General features: G+C 39.7%; 1 protein-coding gene and 1 long non-coding RNA gene across 2 annotated transcripts; both read right to left on the bottom strand.

The window, feature by feature from the left end:
• Positions 1–167: 167 nt before the first annotated feature.
• LOC109955303 (uncharacterized) lies at positions 168–5,879 on the bottom strand. The gene is made up of 4 exons (XR_002274249.1): positions 5,410–5,879; positions 4,641–4,784; positions 3,221–3,309; positions 168–878 (listed from the first exon to the last, which is right to left on the bottom strand). It is a non-coding gene; the product is annotated as an uncharacterized LOC109955303 (long non-coding RNA).
• Positions 5,880–7,431: 1,552 nt separating this feature from the next.
• vapal (VAMP (vesicle-associated membrane protein)-associated protein A, like) lies at positions 7,432–19,896 on the bottom strand. The gene is made up of 6 exons (XM_020591311.1): positions 19,707–19,896; positions 12,009–12,161; positions 11,195–11,298; positions 9,823–9,903; positions 8,551–8,715; positions 7,432–7,786 (listed from the first exon to the last, which is right to left on the bottom strand). Exons 1-6 carry the CDS (start codon positions 19,762–19,764, stop codon positions 7,625–7,627), a joined length of 723 nt encoding a protein of 240 aa, XP_020446967.1. The 5' UTR covers positions 19,765–19,896; the 3' UTR covers positions 7,432–7,624.
• Positions 19,897–20,571: the final 675 nt, after the last annotated feature.

Below are 20,571 nucleotides of genomic sequence, written 5' to 3'. Positions count from 1 at the left end.
GGAAATTGTCATGTATACATTCAATTAGGTTTATTATTGAGGCGACAGTTAAAGGTGGTGTTGTACTGGACATTATATTCAGTGGTGTTCCTAATATTCTAAAGAACTCCTGTATGTAGCTGGGGAGGACAAAAATAGACACACCACTGAATATAATGTCCAGTACAACACCACCAGTACAACCATTTTGAGCTTCATAAACACAGATGTTAAGGCAGAAGTGTTGCATTGACCTGCATACAATAGTACATGAATAAAGTGACAGCGAGTATATATTCACATGGACATGAGTGTTTTATAGAGTGTATTTACCTACAACTACCAAGTAATTTCTTGGTTCGTTACGGCAAAAAACTGATATGTGGAAACATTTTCTACAGTAAACTGACAATAAGCTCCCTGTCTTGAGGAGATGGCCTGTGTGTCACTGTTTACACTAAAAGGGAACTACAGTACTTTTATTTACAGTACTTCTTTAACTATAGCCTGAACTCAGCAGCAGTTTTGTCGTCTATTCCAAATAAAGACCATGCTGATACAATAAAAGTCTCTCGTTCACAGGCTGTTTTCTGTGCATTGTAAAGAGACTTTTTTTTTTTTAGTCGGTCACTGATCAGATAGCTGCTATCTTGGATTGGGGGCAGGCTGTGGGGAAAAACAAAGACAAAATAGACTTAGGTTATTTTGTTCTGTAAACCTTTGGTCCACCTTAACACCAAGTGTGGAGGACATTCCACTGAAGCATGTAAACCAATTAAGGGAGAACTCACTTTAAGATGTTCTTTGGTTGGGGACACTTCTCCCTGAAGCTTCCCTTACCACAGCCTCCAACATCCACAGTCTCAGCTCCATTGTCCCCACTCACTCTTGAACATGCACTAAAACAAAATTGCAAACAAATTAAGATGTGCAGTGTTTCAGTATTATACAAATATTCTTAAATTCTACAAGGTTGACTGTAGTAAAGTTGTCAGTTTTGAAGTTGCCCTTAACATGAATGAAACCCCACATGCAGTCTGAAAAGCAGGACTACCTATGACTATGAAGCCTAATTTGGTATTTTAGAGAATTGCTTAACCACCACAAAACAGCCAGTCCACCATCCCTTTAAGAGGCAAGTATACCAGAGTACTGATGTATATTGCATGTCCCTATATGCACCATTAGTGAACAATAAAACAATGTGGTTTTCAGAGCTATTCAAGCGACAGATAAATTTATCAGCCGTTTTAAAAAAACGGATGTATAAAGTACTAACTCGTAGTGACACAAACAATTCACTGGCACTCACCCATCTAGGCCTTTTCAGTAATAGTCTCAAGGCATCATTACAAGCCGCAGTCAATTTCCAAAGACTGCCTTTTTTATAATTAGACCATAGATGGGCAGTGTACAAAGAAGAACAATACGCTCTAAATAGTCAATTTTACCCCATCCAAGCATGAACCAAATTTCCATGCCAATACATTTGCTTGCACATACGGCACTGCCGCTACATATCCCCATCATCGGTCTAACAATCATTTATAACATGACCCAGATACTTAACTTCATTGCATACAGTTAAAATATTACCCCCCTTAACTAAAAAAGGAAATACAAGGGACCTGTCCTCTTTTGAGCGGCATATCATAACACTTAACAGCATTAACATCATAAAGATCTCCAAATACAGAACACACATTCAAGAGCTGCTGAAGACCTGCGGAACTAGGACTAAATACCACAAGGTCATCTGCATACATTAAATGATTCACTACAACACCTCCAACCATGCAACCCGTTCTACACATACTTAACTTTTTTGAGAGATCATTCATATAAAAGTTAAATAAAATCGGGGACAGCAAACTACCTTGCCTTACCCCGTTACTGGTCTGAAAAGGATCAGATATACAATTATCCCATTTAACAAGCATAGACTGGCAGGCATACCAATAAGACAAACATCTTACTATATATTTAGGCACACAGGCATCACACAATTTCTGAAATAATTTCCTATAATTCACCCTATTGAAGGCCTTAGAGGCATCTAAAAAAAACACAAATAAAGTGGAATTCTTACTTTTATATTTACCAACTAATTCTTTTAGTGCAAATATACACATCAGTGCCATGATTGGATTTAAACCCAAATTGGTTCTCAATGGAGCGAATAAGATTGCAAAACCTGCTCAAAAGAATTGCCTCAATAACTTTAGAAAGTGTATTAGCAAGTGCAATGGGTCTATAATTATCAGACCTTTCCTGCTTTATCCTTCACCACAGGGACTAAAAACACTGTCATCAAAGAATCAGGCAAAAACCCATGCGTAACACAAGACGTAAAACATATAGCTAAGAGAGGAGCCAACCTCAAACTAACATACTTAAGGTGTTCTACAGAAATATGACCCAGCCCAGTAGACTTATTTGCAGACAAATTATCGCTAGAGAAACTTCACAGGTTTTAACAGATTCAACAAAATCAACCCTGCTTACAGGGAAGACCTCACTGGGAAGACAGTTAAATAAACTGCAATAATGTTGCTGCTAAAACTCAACTATGTTATCTGGGCCAGAAATTCCATCAATAGTATAGGGTAGGGAGAGTCTACTATTATTAATAGGTTTAACGTCTTTCCAAAATGACCTCGTATCATTGCGTAATAGTTTTTTCGCTATAGAATCAGACCTCAATTTTTGTTCATTTTTCGTAATAAAATGTATGGCATATTTGTATTTTGCACTTGTATGCTTTTTATGCTCAGATAGTGGCCCATATCTGGGTTTACCCGCAAGAGCCCAGGCTGTCGTTGCATCACGGGCTCTAGCCTTAAATTCAGCCACATAAGTGTTCCAACCAGGTCTAATATTACGCTTCTCTCTACTTTTATAATAAGGCATACTAGCTTCAATCAGCACCCGGATAATATTAGAATACAAAGAAGAGATATCTGCCTTGTGACTAGCGTCAGTACAATTCAAGTCTTTACACATAACTGCCTCTCTGGGTAGAGTAATATCACATAACAGCCTGTCAGTGTGAGAACAATAGCAGGCAAGGTCCTCAGAAGAGAGAGTGGACCTGTCCAGACAATCATGATTTTGGTAGGTCTGGACTAAAATTGATCACTGTAGTTTTAAGTGCACAGAAGTTACTTAATCAAATTCAACATTTTAATTATTCACATATTAAATCTTAATGTCAAAAGCAAAACAAGACTGAGTAGAGTACCTGGATGGAAAGTCGGGTTTCTTTGCAGCTTCAAGGATGAACCCCAGAGCCATGGGTGCCTTGTTTGTGGCTGTTTGGAGGATCAGGATCTGTGACAATGCATATAGATTTAACTCAGTCAGCTACTCAAAGTTGCTTACAAGTTTATCCACAGTGAATTGAAAGAATACATGGGATGAATTAGTTCTATAATGTCTGACCTAGTTGTGTGGATGCTGAGTCAGCATCCACACTATTGATATTCTGTCCTTTATTAGTCTTCCCATAAGCTGTTTTGCTTTAGAATGGAGGTTAATTGTTAACTTGCTTCTAGGAAATGTTGCCATGACTTGGTGGTAACTAGTCTACAGAAGAGTGGCTGGCAGCGTTGTGGGAACAGTATTATTGATTATATCTGGACTAGATTAACGTTAGCACCCTCTTGTTTTAAACACCCAAGAGGTTCACTAATGTTTAGGGGACACTGGTCTTTGACACGGATTTCTTTCTTGTAGTGGAGAAACCTTTTTAGCCAAGTACAGTACGTGAGTTTTGAGTTTTTCTGCCGTCTGTGTGAGATGGAGTCTCCATTTAAGTCCAGACAAACAAACCATCAGCTGCCAGTCATCGTTAATGAACAGCCCGAAAAGCCTGTTTTGTTTAAATTAAGATAATATTCAAAATACTGGCAGGTTTTATTGACAGTGGAAGCAATGCCAGGATTTAATGACATCAAAAACTGTAAGTACTGTAAATTCATGTTAAAGAATGGTGTCCTGTCAACAGTGGAGAGGATTTCGTGTCTAAATCTAGATTACTAAAGGTCTGAGTATCCAGAAATGAGGACTAAGTGGAGGATGACTTGTATAAAGCTGCAAGTAATGGAGTCTTGTAGTTTTTTGTTTTGGAGGTTAACAACCTGGTCTCCGAGGGAGACCACAAGGTAATTCACTGCTTGGTGCTTATAACGGTTAGATGTTGTGTAGAAAATGCTAAACACAGATATGCTCTTCAAATTAAGATTTTTCATTGCAATTTTTTTTAATCATATACTTGACACATCTTATTCTACTCCTGTTCTACATTCAAGGTGACAGGGGCCAGGGCGGAAACATACAGGTGCAAACTATTTAAGTTTCCGTGCTGATGAAGACCCGGCAAGGTCCAAGCCCGCTGGTGTTTCTTATTGAGCTGCACAATTAATATTAAAAGACATTTACATTAATGGGGCATGCAAAACCAGAGGAGTTCTTTCATCTACAAGACTACAAATCTAACAGGGAATAGGTTACAAGTCAAGTACTGGGTGGCTAATGCTAGATAAAGTATGCCACCTGGAAAAGAAAACATACATTTGGACAACTGTGGTAACATACGCAGCTGATATTTGCTCAGCCTTTGATTTTGAAGTCACTTTTAAGATAAGCACACTGGGCAGTACCTGCTATCGTGATCTCCAGCTCAGCTGAGGAGAGGTCTGTTGGGTCAGTCATGAACATGTTGACATCTCTCACCATGCACTACTCCTCTTCTTCTAAACTGGGATCTACCCATCGCTGCTTATCCAAGATGATGAATGTGCACTCTGGCAAAAAATAAAGTCAAATTAAACCGCTCTTTTTTTTTCTTCTTTAAGCAAAAGTTGAATGATTTTACTAATGTATGACCTCAGAATATCTTTTCATATCATATCCAATGATTACCAGTTATTTATAAACACTTCAGCATAACAAATCTGATGGATGATGGTATGAATGTCTAGAAAGAATGATTTGGAAGCCATAAGGACAGAACTTAAAAGCAGTGTTGACCTCATAAAGCAAATGTCAATCATATTTCACTTTATCCTATCATAAGTTGTATTAAATAAGCTTCTCTTATTTGGACTATGCGTTAGCTTATTCATGTAGGCATTGTAAAAATTCTGGATGTTAAAAACTTGTTACCAACTTAGAATAAGTTAACAAAAGTAAAAAGGTCTCTCAGATTTATCTTTCCAGCCACTGCTCTATGATCGGTTCAAAGATATTTTTTTTTTCCTCTCCCCGTCTTATTTAGGCAGTTTTCAGAGAAACAAAGGTGTCCAGTTATTCACATGAAAAAAATCTAAGGCTAAAAGTAAAGCCTGGCAAGCCTTCTTCTTCAATCCTGCTTTAGAGGATGAATAAAAGCATGCTCGGTGTGTACATTTACTGCAGAAGAAGTCTTACTGTCATCTTCCCTCCAGCTTCCCTGCATGTCGTTCTAGGGTCAGTCTGAGGCGATCAGATGCTGCAGCTCAAGACACTTCATCCATTCATAACACCTAAAGAGCGTAAACAGGTGGATAAGCGACAGAGACTGCAGGTTTCTACAGCTTTAACTTAATCATGTATCCAGATGCCAAAGGACTGGAGTTGGTTCTGCTGTGCCAGTTAAAGACACTTCAAACTGTCAAAGGATCAAAAGCTTGTATTGACAGCTGGGTCAGATGTGTCATGAGTTATTTCTTCACCTTGTGCCAGCATGGACAAAGCTCCAAAAAAGCTAATAAATGGAACTTGTGATGAGATTGTTTTCTCAACATTATTATTAGTTGCAGACTTATTTAGAAGTCAAAAGAAAACCATCCGCCATTCTTCCCACGGATGTATTAAAGGGAAAATGTAGATTTTTTTTCAATGTCTGTATTGTGAGGACGTTTTTTTCATAACGTTAATACATTAATGCATTCCATTTATTTTCCCCACTGAATGTTGCTCGCCTGGCGCACACCACAATCTTTTTTCTTTCGGGGTTACTTCCGCGTTCTGGGGTCCACTGCACATGCGCACTAGATGGCGGTGGGAACAGCGGCCGAACTTTCTCCGGGTCCAGCGTTGAAATATCTGCCGTGCACACACCAACAAAAGTAAAAATCACTTTTTAAGCATAATTAGCAAAAAGTTCAATAGATATGATTCAAATTTAGCAATTAAAATGGCATACTGACCTGAAACAGGGGATTTCCAACATTTTTAAGCAGTAACCGGTCATCTAAACTGATCATGTATCCAGTAACATTCAGCTTGTTTCATAGAGACAGTAAAAGCATGAAACATGTAATTCTGCCTCTTTTTACTGGCATGTAGGGAGGAACAAAATAAAATGCCCTTTCGTCATGCTACCCTGTCCTCCAGGATTGGTATGAATCATACATCATCATAAAATAATTGCAGCCTTCGGCTTTGTGGAAGATACACATGGTAAAAGTTCTATATTTTGCCCATCAGGCTGGAATGATAAAACATTATCTACAATGTCTAGTGTGGCACAAATGTAGAAAACTACCCTGGTAAAACAATATCAAAAATACTGAGTAACAGGCCCTGTGCTTGCAAGATCAAATCATTTTATAAGTAACTTTCCTTTTCCTAAATAAATGTAATAAGTAGACAAATAGAAACCCAAACGCCCTGATTGATTTGTGCAGTCAGTGAATAAAGGATGTAAAATCACATTTTACACTGCAACCAAAGTGAACCTACTTCATTTGAAGCAGACGCCTGGGATTAAGCATTTTCCATTTTTGTGACTCTAGGCAACTTATACCTGAAAGCTAATAACTATTATCCAAGATGTCAAGTGCATTAACACATTGTGCAGTTTTTCCTTGTGCTGAGAATAAAACATATTCAAGGCTAAATGTTGGCAGTTCTGACAGAAACCCTGGCACACAAACATTCATTTTATAGAATCAAATAGTGAGTATCTGAAGGTGTATCACTGAAGAGAGGAAAAGATGGCTATCAAAACCACATTTGTTCAGTTTTATTTCTTCAATGCTCAATACCATGGAACAGGAATTTAAGAATGGAGACCTTAGTTCAGTCAATATTTGATAGATAGATAGATTAGATAGATTAGACAGATAGATATATATATAGAAAAGAAAGTAGAAATTACGAACTGAACAAATTTACTTCAGAGGCAATCCAGCAACAGGTAGCAAGATCTTTTAGATGGAAGTTCTTTCCTTTTTTGTTTAAAAAGGATTTAAAACATTTACAAGACAATATTTCATTCAATTCCTATTAAAAACAGAGGGAAAATGAATCTTGACTGCATCTTGCCCATGGTTTGCTCTAGGTGCATCTTACCTGCCAACTTTAGTATACATCTTTCATTGTCCCACCATTACCTGTGTAATACAGCAATGAAAAAACAAAAACAAAAAAAAGGGAGCAATCGCTTTTGTGTCGCCTTTCTTTTCTCAACTCTGTGTGTACTAACCGTGTGAGACTGTAAAAAAAAGGCGACGCCTTCCAATTATGCTGTACGGATGTGTTCACTGTAGGCCACACTACCAATGATATGGCAAAGTCAACAGAAAGACTTCTCGATTCTTCCAGGCCTGTCTGATTCCGAAGCCGGGGCGGGGAATACGGCCGGCATGCATCTCCCAGTCTACAAGATGAACTTCCCTAGGAAGAATCCAATGAAGATGGCTGCTATGACAACGAGGAGGGAGGGCAGGGAGGCAGTGGTCGCTTCCCGTCCGAGGAGGCTACTGGAGTTTGATGTCATGTGGTCTGAGCCAGGCACCTTTCTCATTCTAACACCATCCTCCTGTAAAAGAGATGACAGTAAATGAAGGATTTCACAGCAGAGCAGGATTCACCACAGTACAGGACAAGCTCACAAGTATTTCTACAGCAAAAACTGTACATGTCAACTGAATTCACCTGCTATTAACAGAAATTGTGAAGTCCCTGGTATAACATGTGACTGTATGTGGATATCTCCACACAGAACACACTGCAATCAGAGTGGACAGGCCACATCTTGACCTGTTCCTGGACAAAGAAAACACAACCGCAATCCATACAGCTGCGCAGCTTCAGAAGACTCACGAGAAAACACTACAAAACACCAGACAAGGGACACATGCTGGCAGGGTTCTCCACTGACCCTGATAATGGGATCATTACGAATCAAACCAGGTCCTGTCGCTCTCCTAGCTGCACTTTTCTGAATTGGGGGAGTAGTCAACGCTGACTTGACTTTCAAAACAGAACTGATGGCTTTAAAAAACTGGAAGCTGTATAACCCCTACTTCACACACAATTCATCTAGCTGAGGTCTGTCATTAAAACCTTAATGCAAGTCAAGTACTTCTAGATGCATCCCAACACGGCGATGTTGACATCTCTGTGGACAGGAGCACATGCTAAACCTGTAAAGAAATCTTTACCCGCTGTGGATTTTCTTACAATGCAGCTTAATGATTTTCACATTTTGTTTTAGTTTGTGTAAAATGTATTACCATGAAAAGCACAATGAAGCCACGATATTTCATTGGGTTATGAATGTAATTTGCTACCATGTCTAACCTTTAATTGCCGGTTCTCCTCAACCAGCTTGTTCATCTCAGCTTGCAGCCTCTTGCATTTCTCCTGCACTTTCTTCATCTCTGTATCATCTGGCGCCGCAGCTGCCGTTAGGTCGCCCTTCACAGAGTTCATCACTGGGGCTGCTTTGGTCGCCTCCACGTCATTCTGCCCGACAAGGAGAGAGAACAGAGAGAACCACTGAAGTGGAATGCAGCACACCCTGAGCCAAGCACAGAGGTTAGCCTCTAGACGGGAGCCTGTGCCAAAGAATGGGAGCGTTGTCCGAGGCCCCGAAGCTCAAAGTTCCAGATCAGAGAGACCGGGGAGGAAATGCAGCCCTCCAGAAGTCATGTGTGACGTGGCTTTGTTTTGTGGCATGGACAACATGATGGTATGGGTAAATGGAGGGCTTTGTAATGACAGTACAACTACAGTATTGGAGATGAATGCTGACAATCAAGGATGTTCTTATCCCTTGTACCACAACCCATGGAAAGCATGTACAGCACAGCATACTGTAGATGTTTATCAAATAAGTACAAGAGCAAACATCAAGATGTGCAAACATATAAAACAGACACAGTGAGTCTTACAGAAGAGGAGTGGCGGCTCTGTGACGGGGTCAAGTGGGCATCTGTTCATTGATCTTTATTCATTTTGATGCCTCAAAAGTAAAACTACACTCTCTTCATGTTCCCAACAGTACTTGCACATAGGGATGGATCTCTTGAACATCTGTGCAATACAGCAAGCACTGTTCTGTGTAGATATTTTTTCTTTTACAAATACCTTACTTTGTGGATGTTTTCCATAAAACCAAAATCTGTTTGATCAAAACAGACAAGATAAAAAAATCTGACATCAAATATTTAAATAGTTTTAGTACTTGAATGACCAGAAATCCAGCACACATTGAGCTCAAAACATTAATATTGCCATGTGCGACTTCTGACACACCCAGGGCTGCCAGATTTCAACCAGTGAAAAACTTACATGGCACAGCATGACAGTGTGTTAGGTAAGGCCTGGTAGGTAACAGCTGAATGTATCATGAGTAAACAAACAAAAAAAAAAGCACACAACACACACCGTTTCCATTGGCACAGCACTATACACTTTTCTCATATCATTGCTTATATAAAAAACTAAGGTGATCTGGAATTTTTCAGAGTTCAGTATTTGACAAGCCCTTCGTCATCAAAATGAAACTTCAGGTTATGGTTAAAGTTATGTAGAAATAAGCTGCTTTTAATGTGCGGCAGCACTTCTTACCACTTTATCGTTTTCAGAAGGCAGCTCAAAGACGCATCTCAGCTTGGAATCCATGAGATCATCAGGTTTTGCATCTTTCCACTGGTGGATATGAAAAATGGGCATGTTATTCATGATTTCAAACTGTTAGCAGCTGGGATTTATCCACACACACATGCATGCATCAACCTACTTCATATTATTCACATGCAGTGCATGTGTAGATGTATGACCATCACATCCATATGTACAGCTTAAATTTAAAAAATAAAAAACTTCACCCCATTTTCCTACACAAGGCACAAATGTACATTTTCATTTTTAGGTCTGTATTTTTTAGAATGGCACATTTCCATAGAGTCAGCTCTTCAACTCAGTCATTTGTTTTGTGGTCAGTGACAAAGTTATTGATAATTCAAAGAGCTCATAAAGCTCAGAACTGCTTTAGGGTTGTATAAAATAAAAGGTACATCATAAGGCTGAGCACTGTCATGGAACAAACTCCATCTGACTAATCAGTAACCTTACTGGATTCCACTATCTCTCTCTCTCTTCTGTTGTTCCTCACCGCTTCCTGGATTTTGCTCCTCATTCAAGATAAGCCACTTCATGGACGCCACTACAGGGTATGTGCAGGTTCTACGGACTGACTGAACCTTTGCTGTCCTCTGGTGGACAACTAAACAACATCTCCAGTTGTTGAGGCTCTCACCTGGTTAAGTAGCTCAGCTGAATGTCAGTGACCAAATTCTGATTTTAGCTATAAATGAATATTAAAATATAAAATGAATAATGGAACACTTGTACTCTCAAATAACAGAGATGACAAAATTTCAATGAGTCCTAAGTGTCAAAATGTGTGAGTGGGGGGAATTTCTGAGGCGATATCATGCATGAACATGGCCCTTAACTCTTACAAAACAACAGTCATTTGTGTTTTAAATATATACAAGTGTAATGATACAAAACAGAGTGTACATTTTGCTCTTTATTACCTGAGGCACATTCTGAGCAGTTTGGGCTCCAAGACACCCTCACTTAAAGTAAAGTGCAGTGAACAGTGTTTTTGTAGCAGGAAAGGCCATGTTTGGATATGTAGGGACATTCAAGGTAGAAGTTTTAAACTGACCTGCCATTTCTAAATTGGAAAAATAAAAAATTCCTTATGCTTGAACAACTGTGCTAATGGCTACTGTATTTTTTTTTTTCCTTGGAAGGACCAGCTGAGTAACACCATCAGATAATCCTTTCACAAAGTGCAACACATTCAAGGATGCATCCTTATTTTTCATGATGCACATTTACAACAACCTTATTGTTGCACACATTTCAAATATCTTTGCAAAACATTCTGTAAACTCAAGAAGAAGAAGAAAAAAAAAAAAAGACTTACCAATGCATCCATGTCAGAAACATGTGGCGGAGCAAAAATTGTCTGCACCATGAATTTGTGTTTACTTTTCTCATTGGGGTCATAGTCAAAGGGCTGCAGCATGACTGTAAATGAATGGTAAAAGTTACACAATACATTGTTTGACAAAACATTCAGCATAAAAAAACCCAGAAATCTCTTTGCAATTATAAGATTTTACTCATGCAATGTAACAATCACCATCTTGCTTCTTTTTTTTTTTAATTGTACAGGCCCTAATCCAGTTTCAACAGGATCTGTTGTCATGCTATAGGTTAAATGCAACAGTTAAAATCTAATAATTCTGTCATGCCACTGTTGTGGTCAGCCCTTGGGTTCATCTTTGTCTGACTAAAACAACTGTGGTTTGAGCTTTTTAGGGCACTGACACACCAAGCCCACAGTAGGCTTATGGAGCGCTGATGAGGCACTGGTGGGTGACCGTCACCTATAGTCGGCGCAATGTCCCCAAGTCCTCCATGCACCCTACCCAGCACTTATCTGTACACATTTGTCTCAAATCAGCATCGTCATTATTTTTGGGTTCACGCATTAACAAAGCTAAAATGTCCAAGTTTTGAGTACTCAACATACTTTACTGTGATTATGATTCTTGATGCTCAGCTTTAACTTAGCATGTGGTGTTGTTGATCTGTGACCAAACCACGACCTGACTCAGTTTCCCCTCATCTCTCTCAAGTCAAAAACAAAATCATGTGGGCTAAGGCCAAGATTGCCTACAGAAGAAAAAACTGATTAAATAAAAGTTTTTGTAAAAGTTTCCGGAAGAACATACCCGAGATGTTGACGGCCGCTCCAGGATCAATGACACCGCTGTTTGGCCGTACACAGTACCTGCGCGGTGCCGTCGTCTTCACTTTGAAACACACACTTCTGTCAGAAGGGTTCTTCAGTTTGAGGTTGGTGGTGACTACATCTGTGAAAGGACCTGATGGACACAGAACAACTGAATCAAGCACATTATTATTTCTGTATTTTGGAGTACATGTTTTCCCTTTGGTTATTCTAACAAATAAAAACATAAAAAGCAACAAGATGTTCTTAAAAACATATTCCAAAACCATGAAAAACAAAGCAGTGCAGCCTTCTACTTTAAGAGGCATGTTTTATTTTGATTAGGCTAATGGCTGAAAGAACATTTTCTGGCAGTACATCCTGCACTAGCAACATCAAAACAGGGCTGAAGGTAAACCCAAATTAAAATGATCTGATGCTGAATGAAACTGCAAGGGAAACATTATTTTTCCAGTGAGAATTCAGAATGCCAGACAACAGAGGGTAAGTACACACATTTGCCAGTTTGGTACAGTATGGTACACCTAACTAAAACTAATGCAGACTAATATAGAATTCCTACAAGGTAAATTCAAGTTTGACTTTTTAAGACCTTTTTAGGCCACTCTGAAAGCAACATAATACCTATTTCATATCCAATGTAGCAAAATGATATTAAGAAAAACCAGTTAAGTGTTTGTCGATTAGTGTCTAAAGTCAGCAGCACCTCAGTTTTTAATGTCAGTGATGTCAACCACCTATGGAAAAGACACTTATCTCACACAGCACACTGTGCTAGCTGACTAAATTGTGACCGGGATGCAAACTGTATACCGTTTGTAGTTTTATGACAGTGTTAAATACCAACTGATGAGAGAAAGAACTACAACCAGTAGTACTACTGTCACCAAAACATTTTGCAAAAGCATGACGACTGAATATAATGCAGCATTACAGAAGTAATGTCAACTTATTAATGGTAAAATAATCAACCTACACATTAGCAATCATTCTAAAGGCCTATCAAAATAGTGTTTAAGACATTTTAAGACTTAAAATTCTGATTATTGGATTTTAAGGTCATGTGAAAACCCTGTAATACAACAGTCCAACAATAAATCCTCCTTCATAATACAGTTCAAACAACATCCTCCAGGATGACCATACAGTTAACTAAACTGTTAACAAAAGCCCTCAAAGAGGCAGGAATTTTTGCAGGCCTGTTTTATACTGCACTTTTTTTTAATGTCTAAACATACTTAATAAACTGCCAAATGAGTGCACGTTACATGTTTACAGTGAAACTTCAAAAAGAGGAATTTAATTATTTCAAGTTACACCTCATTCTTGGAAGACAGTCAGGCCTGCAGTGTCTTGATGCCAAGGTTCAAAAGGACTTTAAAAAGGTTATGCTAATATTATAGATAGTTGTCCTCCTTCAACAGTGTAGCTAGATGGAATATTAAAACTATCTTAAAATATTTAAATCAACCCAGTTACTAAATACAAAAGCAAAGCTTAGCATGAGACATTCATGAAGATCAGGATCTCAGGTCACCTGCCTACATCTCCAGATACAATAGGCCAAACAATCTTAATGACATTTTTCTCCAGACAGCCAATTTCACATTGCTGCTTCATGTCTGTCACTGGACATTAAGGTCTTGACCTACTCAGGTGATTTATCAGGAGATCAATAGATAGCTCTCCATCTTGTGACAGAGCTTGCTAGAGCTAGCTCCTTAACTATGGTCGGCACCATCCAGCTTTGATGAGACATGTTGAAAACACAACTGAATGCCAAACTTAATCAGCACAATTAGTCTGGAGCCCGGAACAAAACATATCGCAGGATGCATCATTAGCTGACATCAAAGCACAGGCGCGATGAATGAGCTCTACCGGTTTTAACTGCAACACTCACTCTCTTATATATAGTAAACGTGGGTTTAGTGAAACTTGTCTCAGGTTAGCACTGCTATGTATAAATTACTGAGTGTTTGAAGGCAAACTCCTGGTGATAAACTTGCTCCAAATCAAATATTCTCTTTTACTTTCTATATGTTTAACAGCCTGGCAGGAGCACTGGAGTTCAAGAAGCCCACAACCAACCTTCCGTCACATCTGGTGTTCAGAAAGATAGGAAGCAATACATGACCCAATTTGAATGGCTCCACCCAGCTATTGCTAACATGTACTGTAGAGCTACGATGACGACTGGGCATTGTTTTTCAACACAGGTGTGTCAGAGACATTCCTACAAACCTGAAAAACCTGGCACCGTGTCTGCCAGAGCTGATATTGCTATGTGCGCGCGCGTCCACACTCGCTCTCTCTCTCTCTCTGCTTCGAGCATCTTAATTCTTTCTGTATAGCTTTTATAAAGAATATGAGGTGCCTCCTGCAAGGTTATGGTGACAAAGATGGTTACTGCAAGATTATAAACTTGTGGAAGGAAGTAACTAGCAAAATGTGACGTGCAATAATATTGCAATGATGATATGACTTGCAATAAATAAACAAGATATTGAAGTGTGCATATTAGCTATAAAATTTCTTTCACTGCTACCTTACATGTGACCTGGGGAGTTTCCACCAGGTGAACCTGTTTGGTATGTTGTACACAGTTCCTCTGTGTGTAACAAATAATTCCAAACAGCAGAAGTGCTGTTCTTTTTCCATCACAAGATCTTCACCAACCATTTTCCTTACTCCTCCGTTCTTCCTCCAGGACTGCCTCCTCACTGGATAGGAGAGAGTCCTGGATGCATCTCCCAGAAACAGCCGGAGAAGGCTATGTGCTACACTTTAATGCAGATGGGCAAACAAAACCAACACACACATGCAAAACCAACCACTTAGTCACCACCACTGAAGTCTTTTCTCTTGTAAAAGTAGACCACACTGCTAGAAAACCCTTCCAGTAAAGCACAAATATCAGGTCTATGTGGCATGTCCTACTGTGTTTTCCAGTGCGGCGTCTTCTTCTCTTTATAACTGGTGCGCAGCCAGTGGTTGGCAGGTAGAGGCTCAATTTAACTGATCAAGTTACACTCAGAATATGACCACCAGTGACAACATATGTTCGCAAGTTCAGTGTGAATGCTTGGCATGTGCAAATGAAATTATTTTTCTCATCCATTCCATTTCAGGCAGTCTTCTGTTGTGTTTATTGCATATCATGATGAAAAAACAATTTATCATTCAACACCAATGTTGACTAATGTTGCTCACATCCTGTGAGCTTCACCAAAACAAAGACTGAAGTCACTTAAACACTGGAAAGCAGTTGTATGCATCAGATCGTGACCATGGAGAGGACCGTCCTCGGCCACCTCCGTGCCCAAGTGAGCTCGGCGCTCGACCCGTTGCAGTTTGCATATCGACCTGGCATCGGGGTAGATGATGCTATTATCTACATGCTGAATTGAGCCCTATCTCACTTGGAGTCCCCCGGAAGTATTGTGAGAGTCACGTTCTTTGACTTCACCAGTGCTTTCAACACAATCCAGGTGTCACTCCTGAAGGGGAAGTTGACGGGGGCAGGTGTGGACCAACACCTGTCTGAATGGATCATTAACTACATCACAGACAGACCTCAGTTTGTAAGGCTGCGCGACTGTGTGCCGGACGTGGTAGTCTGCAGCATGGGGGCACCCCAGGGGACGGTGCTTTCCCTCTTTCTGTTCACCCTCTACACGTTGGACTTCAAGTACAACTCCCACCACTGTCACCTACAAAAGTTCTCGGACGACACTGCTATTGTTGGATGTGTATCGGGGGGGGATGAGGGGGAATATATGGGGGTTGTTATTGACTTTGTGGAGTGGTGCGAGAAAAATCACCTGGTCCTGAACACCAGCAAGACAAAAGAGATGGTGATTGACCTCCAGCAGAAATCACCACCACTCACATCGGTGAGCTTGCAGGGCTCAGATATTGAGATTGTGGACACCTTTAAATACCTGGGTGTCCGTCTCAACAATAAACTGAATTGGACCAAAAACACAAATGCCCTGTACAGACAGGGCCAGAGCTGCCTCCACTTGCTGAGAAGACTGAGGGCCTTTGATGTGTGCGTGGGACACTCCTTTGGACATTTTATGACACTGTGGTGGCATCTGCAGTTTTTTACGTTGTTGTGGGTTGGGCAGGAGCTAGCACAGACAGGGAAAGAAAGAGACTTAAAAATCTGGTTAAGAGAGCTGGTTCTGTCCTGGGCTGCCCTCTGGATTCCATCAAGGAGGTGGCAGACAGAAGGATGCTGGTAAAACTAACATCCATCATGCATAATCCCTCCCATCCCCTGCACCACACAGTGGTGGCTCTGAATAGTTCTTTCAGCACAAGACTGCTACATCCCCAGTGCAAGAAGGAGCATTACCATAGGTTATTCCTCCCCACAGCCATCAGACTGTACAATACAGCACTGCAGTGATAAGATAGGTGAAATTATGAGGGACTATGTAATAGTCAACTGGGGTGTAATACTCAAATTCTGGGGGTAAAATGCATTGTAAATATGCACGTGTAAAATCTTGTCCTTGGGTTTTCTCTAATTGTCTTGTTTTAGGTATTTGAGTAGTTTTTCAGAGATCCTCATCGCTGAAATACAGGTATTTCCCCCAGTGTGGGATTAATTATGGGAGTAATATTCTTGTCCTTGATTTCTTGAATACTATATTTTTTCTTGTTCTTAGGTATTTTGATTTGTTCTCAGGGATTAATTGTGGGAGGATCATTCTTGTTCTTGATTGTCTGATATACTATATTCTGTTTGGTTTTAGGTACTTTGGAATTTTTCTCTCAAGATATGTGTGCAGTGTTTGTTCTTATGGTGTTTTGCTGCTGGAACACAGGAATTTCCCCACTGTGGGATCAATAAAGTCCTACCTACCTACCTACCTACCTACCTTCCTACCTAAATACACACCCACATAGCCTGCACCCATTGCCTACATCTTGACATGCCACATTTTCTAAAACAGCAGTTACCAGTCACCTTATTGCATCTATACTGAATTAGGGTCCCCCAGGCCAGTCCTAGTCTAAAAATACTAACCAAGAAAAGGAGGGCTGCCCCCTCTAGCTTGCTGGAGGAATCCCAGCAGAGGCTCTAAAACAGACCAGCTCTCAGATACATGGAGACTGATTTAGCTCAGTCTCCATGACAGTAAAGGAGCTGTGGTCATGTTCCTTCTCCTCATATTGCTTCTTAAAAGCAGTACAAAATCCATTTAATTTTCCTCTCTGTTGCTGTCCAAACTAAATGTTCCTTTCTCTTTCAATTAGCAATTTGGTTTAGATAAAATCAATCTGCTGAATCATACCAGGGTTAAATAAGTGTATTCCAAGTTCCAAACACTTTGCACTATGCACTATATTCAGACTCAGGCCTGCATGTGCAAAAGGTTAAAAACCAGGACTATTAAAATTATAGAGCAGATCTACCATTGGTGTAACTTTAAGCTCGCTAGTTACCATCCTACTAGAAAAAATACAAATATATTTGCATTATGATTTACATTTCATTTAAACCATAATGATTTCCAGACTCAGCCACTGGGATTTTCTTCTTCATGCCTCAGATTAGATTACACATGTTTTGTTGAGAGGGCAAGAAACCTGAACAGCTGGTAATAATTAGCAATTACTACCAGCTGTTCTATTTTCTTGCACTGTCAACAAAGCATGTATAATCTAATAGAACAGCTTGTTACAATTATCAATTAAAGGTGATCAGTATCAAAACCACCTTTGTCAGGACACTGAATTAGCCTTGCATTAAATACAGTATACAAGTTTAAAACTTTATTCTCCTAGGATAAAATGTCAACCATGTCAATGATTAGTGACCAGAATAAGTCAAGTAGAAATTTTTAGCCAGGTAAAACAAGGAAGTTCCTGATGTCTCTGTTGGCCTTTCAACAATCTGACTTAAGAAATTGATAATTAAAGCACCAGTAACCTGTAGCACAAACCGCATGCAAGTTTGATTAGTACAAGATTAGCGAGTATGATGAACTTTTACATTTAACTAGCTGGATTTCAGCTCAGTTCAAGATGAGTTTCATTTATTTTCAGCCTCATTCACTTGCAGTATCAGTGATTGGGACACCTGCGTGCATCTTGCAGATCACCATCATAAACGCTGCACCTGATGATGCAGCCACTTGCCTAACAGAAGAGAAAAAAAACTTTTGCAAATTTGAAGGAAAAAAAAAAATCAAGTCTTCCAAAGCAAAGAGAGTGTTTACAAATTTGGGGATCAATGCGAGCTCTTCTTGCTTCACCTCAACCTGTAAGATCATCAGGTGTAGGATCTGAACTGTGTAAACAGGTGTAACAAATCAGTTTCACAATATGGCACCTCATCATAAAAACATCTCAATGACTATACTCCACCCAAAGATATTCTTTTGTTTGGTATTTGAACTGGTGACCAAACAAGTCCACTCATACCTAGTACTAACAATCACCATCTTAGGATCTTCCAGAGGATATGGCAAAGTAAATCTTGGTTCCATGACAGTGGCACATTCATTAACAATAAAACAGTATAGGTCAGTAAGTGGCACAAATACAGAAATGCAGAGAAGAAATTTGGGTCAAATTAATAATTGGCCTTGATAAAGTGTTTTACAATACCATGGACCTTGGAAGACTGGCTACAGCAAAACATGCACTTATTATAGCAGCATAATTCCGTTTTACTGTTACCTCAATCACCTGTAATGACCACTTGACTAATAAGTGCAACAGCTGTAATCATAGGTGTAAAAAAAAACACATCTATGAATGAATGCCTTAAGTGATGAGACACAGTTGATAGGTCTGCCAAACGTAAAACATGTCAGTTTGTTGTTGGGGAGTAGCCATCAATGTAGCTATTTCGCTATCAACTTTTGCATCAGAAAGCTACTGTAGCCTAGCTGACGTTAGCCAACGGCTAATTGACACATCACTTAACTATATCACTGCCAGACAAGGGGTCAGTGTTGATCAAATGTGTGAATTAGTTGCCTATGAATGTAAATACTGTTATTAGATACATGTTGCGTATGTCCTATGCAGCTAATGAAGTTAGGAGAAACGAATGAACATTAGCTCAGTTTACTGAAAATTGTGTTTTGTTATTATTTAACTACGTTAACACCGGTTAGCCAAGTTTGTCATTCCGACTGACAAGTCACTTCAGCAGTCTGACATAACAAAACGTCTGTCAGAAGTATGTCGTTTTGGACGCTTCATTCGTAGCTTAACGTGAATAGAGTTAATTTCCTTCCACATAACGTCCGGGTTATGAACAGCAAGCATTTCAGGGAACAGGCAAAACCACAAGGAAACAACAGCTTGCTAGCAACAGCACAGAGGCTCACGTTGTTACTAAAGTGAGGACATTAGCAAACATGCTGCCTTATATGCTCATTTCAGCTCCGTTTTACAGGCACTAGAAGCTGCCACCACTTTGCCAGGTGTTGTCATAAATGGCAGGCCGGCAAGTAGCACGCCACGCCGGCTATCCACGTCACTACAGCGCGAGGAGACAGCGGCCCGTTTTGTCCCTGGCTAACTTAAAATGGCGGTGGACGATAGCTAGCTGGCTGCTAGTGAAATTCGCTGGAGGGATTGTAATAAGGCAATTTTCCACCAGTACTCGTTGGACAATTCACACGTTAAGAAATGTTCATTCACTTACCTTTAAATCTGAGGTCGGAAGGAGGGTCAAGGACAAGGACCTGATCCAACTTTGACATTTTTGCTGAGGGAATGCACTTAGTTTCAGTAGCGGGAGTAACTGAGAAGTGGAAATCCTAGAACCCCTGTCACTAGTGAGTCAAATGTTGACTGAGCTGTGCGAACGCGCATGTGGGTACAAATACGTGAACGCGTCGAGTACACATTCCTGTTGCGCGCCCTCGTGGCTCAGGACCTAAAGTAATAGCCATACCGAAAGAAACATAAAATAACACGAATCCTCAGCCCTAATCTATATAGTTACCGAAATATTTGAACTGTATTTAGTATCAACAACCTTATGATCAGGACTGGATTACCATCCAGTCAAAGTGGGCAGCTGCCACCCCTATTATTTAGATCTATAAAATATTATTTGAAAATTTGTTAGAAATTTTCTTGCCTTGATTTTTTCAGGAGCGTGGTTGCCATACAGAAGAGGTGGCATTCTTTGGAACAGAAAGAGCAAAAACCAGGGTTCTGGGTTTGTCTTTTTGAGATACAGTGTTAAAAACAACCAAAAGATATGATACAGATGTGGCGTTTTCCCTTCTTGATGGGTTAGCATCAAAAACTAACGTGTTTTGGTAAAATTAGCAACCTAGCATGGTTATGATTTTACCTGTATATTGAATTAATAAATTTGATTTCATATACATAGTATAGTATATATCTATAATAAAACTGGCATACTTTTGAAATAATGCACGAAGTGACTGGAGTAAAGGCTTCATATTCCAAAACCAAATTTAGTCATTTTTAATATTGAAGTTAGATGTCTGAGGTGTCATAAAATCAGAGGCTATATTGTGATCCTTTACAAGGGT

Source organism: Monopterus albus, unplaced genomic scaffold, assembly GCF_001952655.1.
Source record: "Monopterus albus unplaced genomic scaffold, M_albus_1.0 scaffold14.1, whole genome shotgun sequence".
Classification (NCBI taxonomy): domain Eukaryota; kingdom Metazoa; phylum Chordata; class Actinopteri; order Synbranchiformes; family Synbranchidae; genus Monopterus; species Monopterus albus.
The sequence above is the reverse complement of the archived record's forward strand: the minus strand, read 5'-3'. Positions and strand labels throughout refer to the sequence as shown.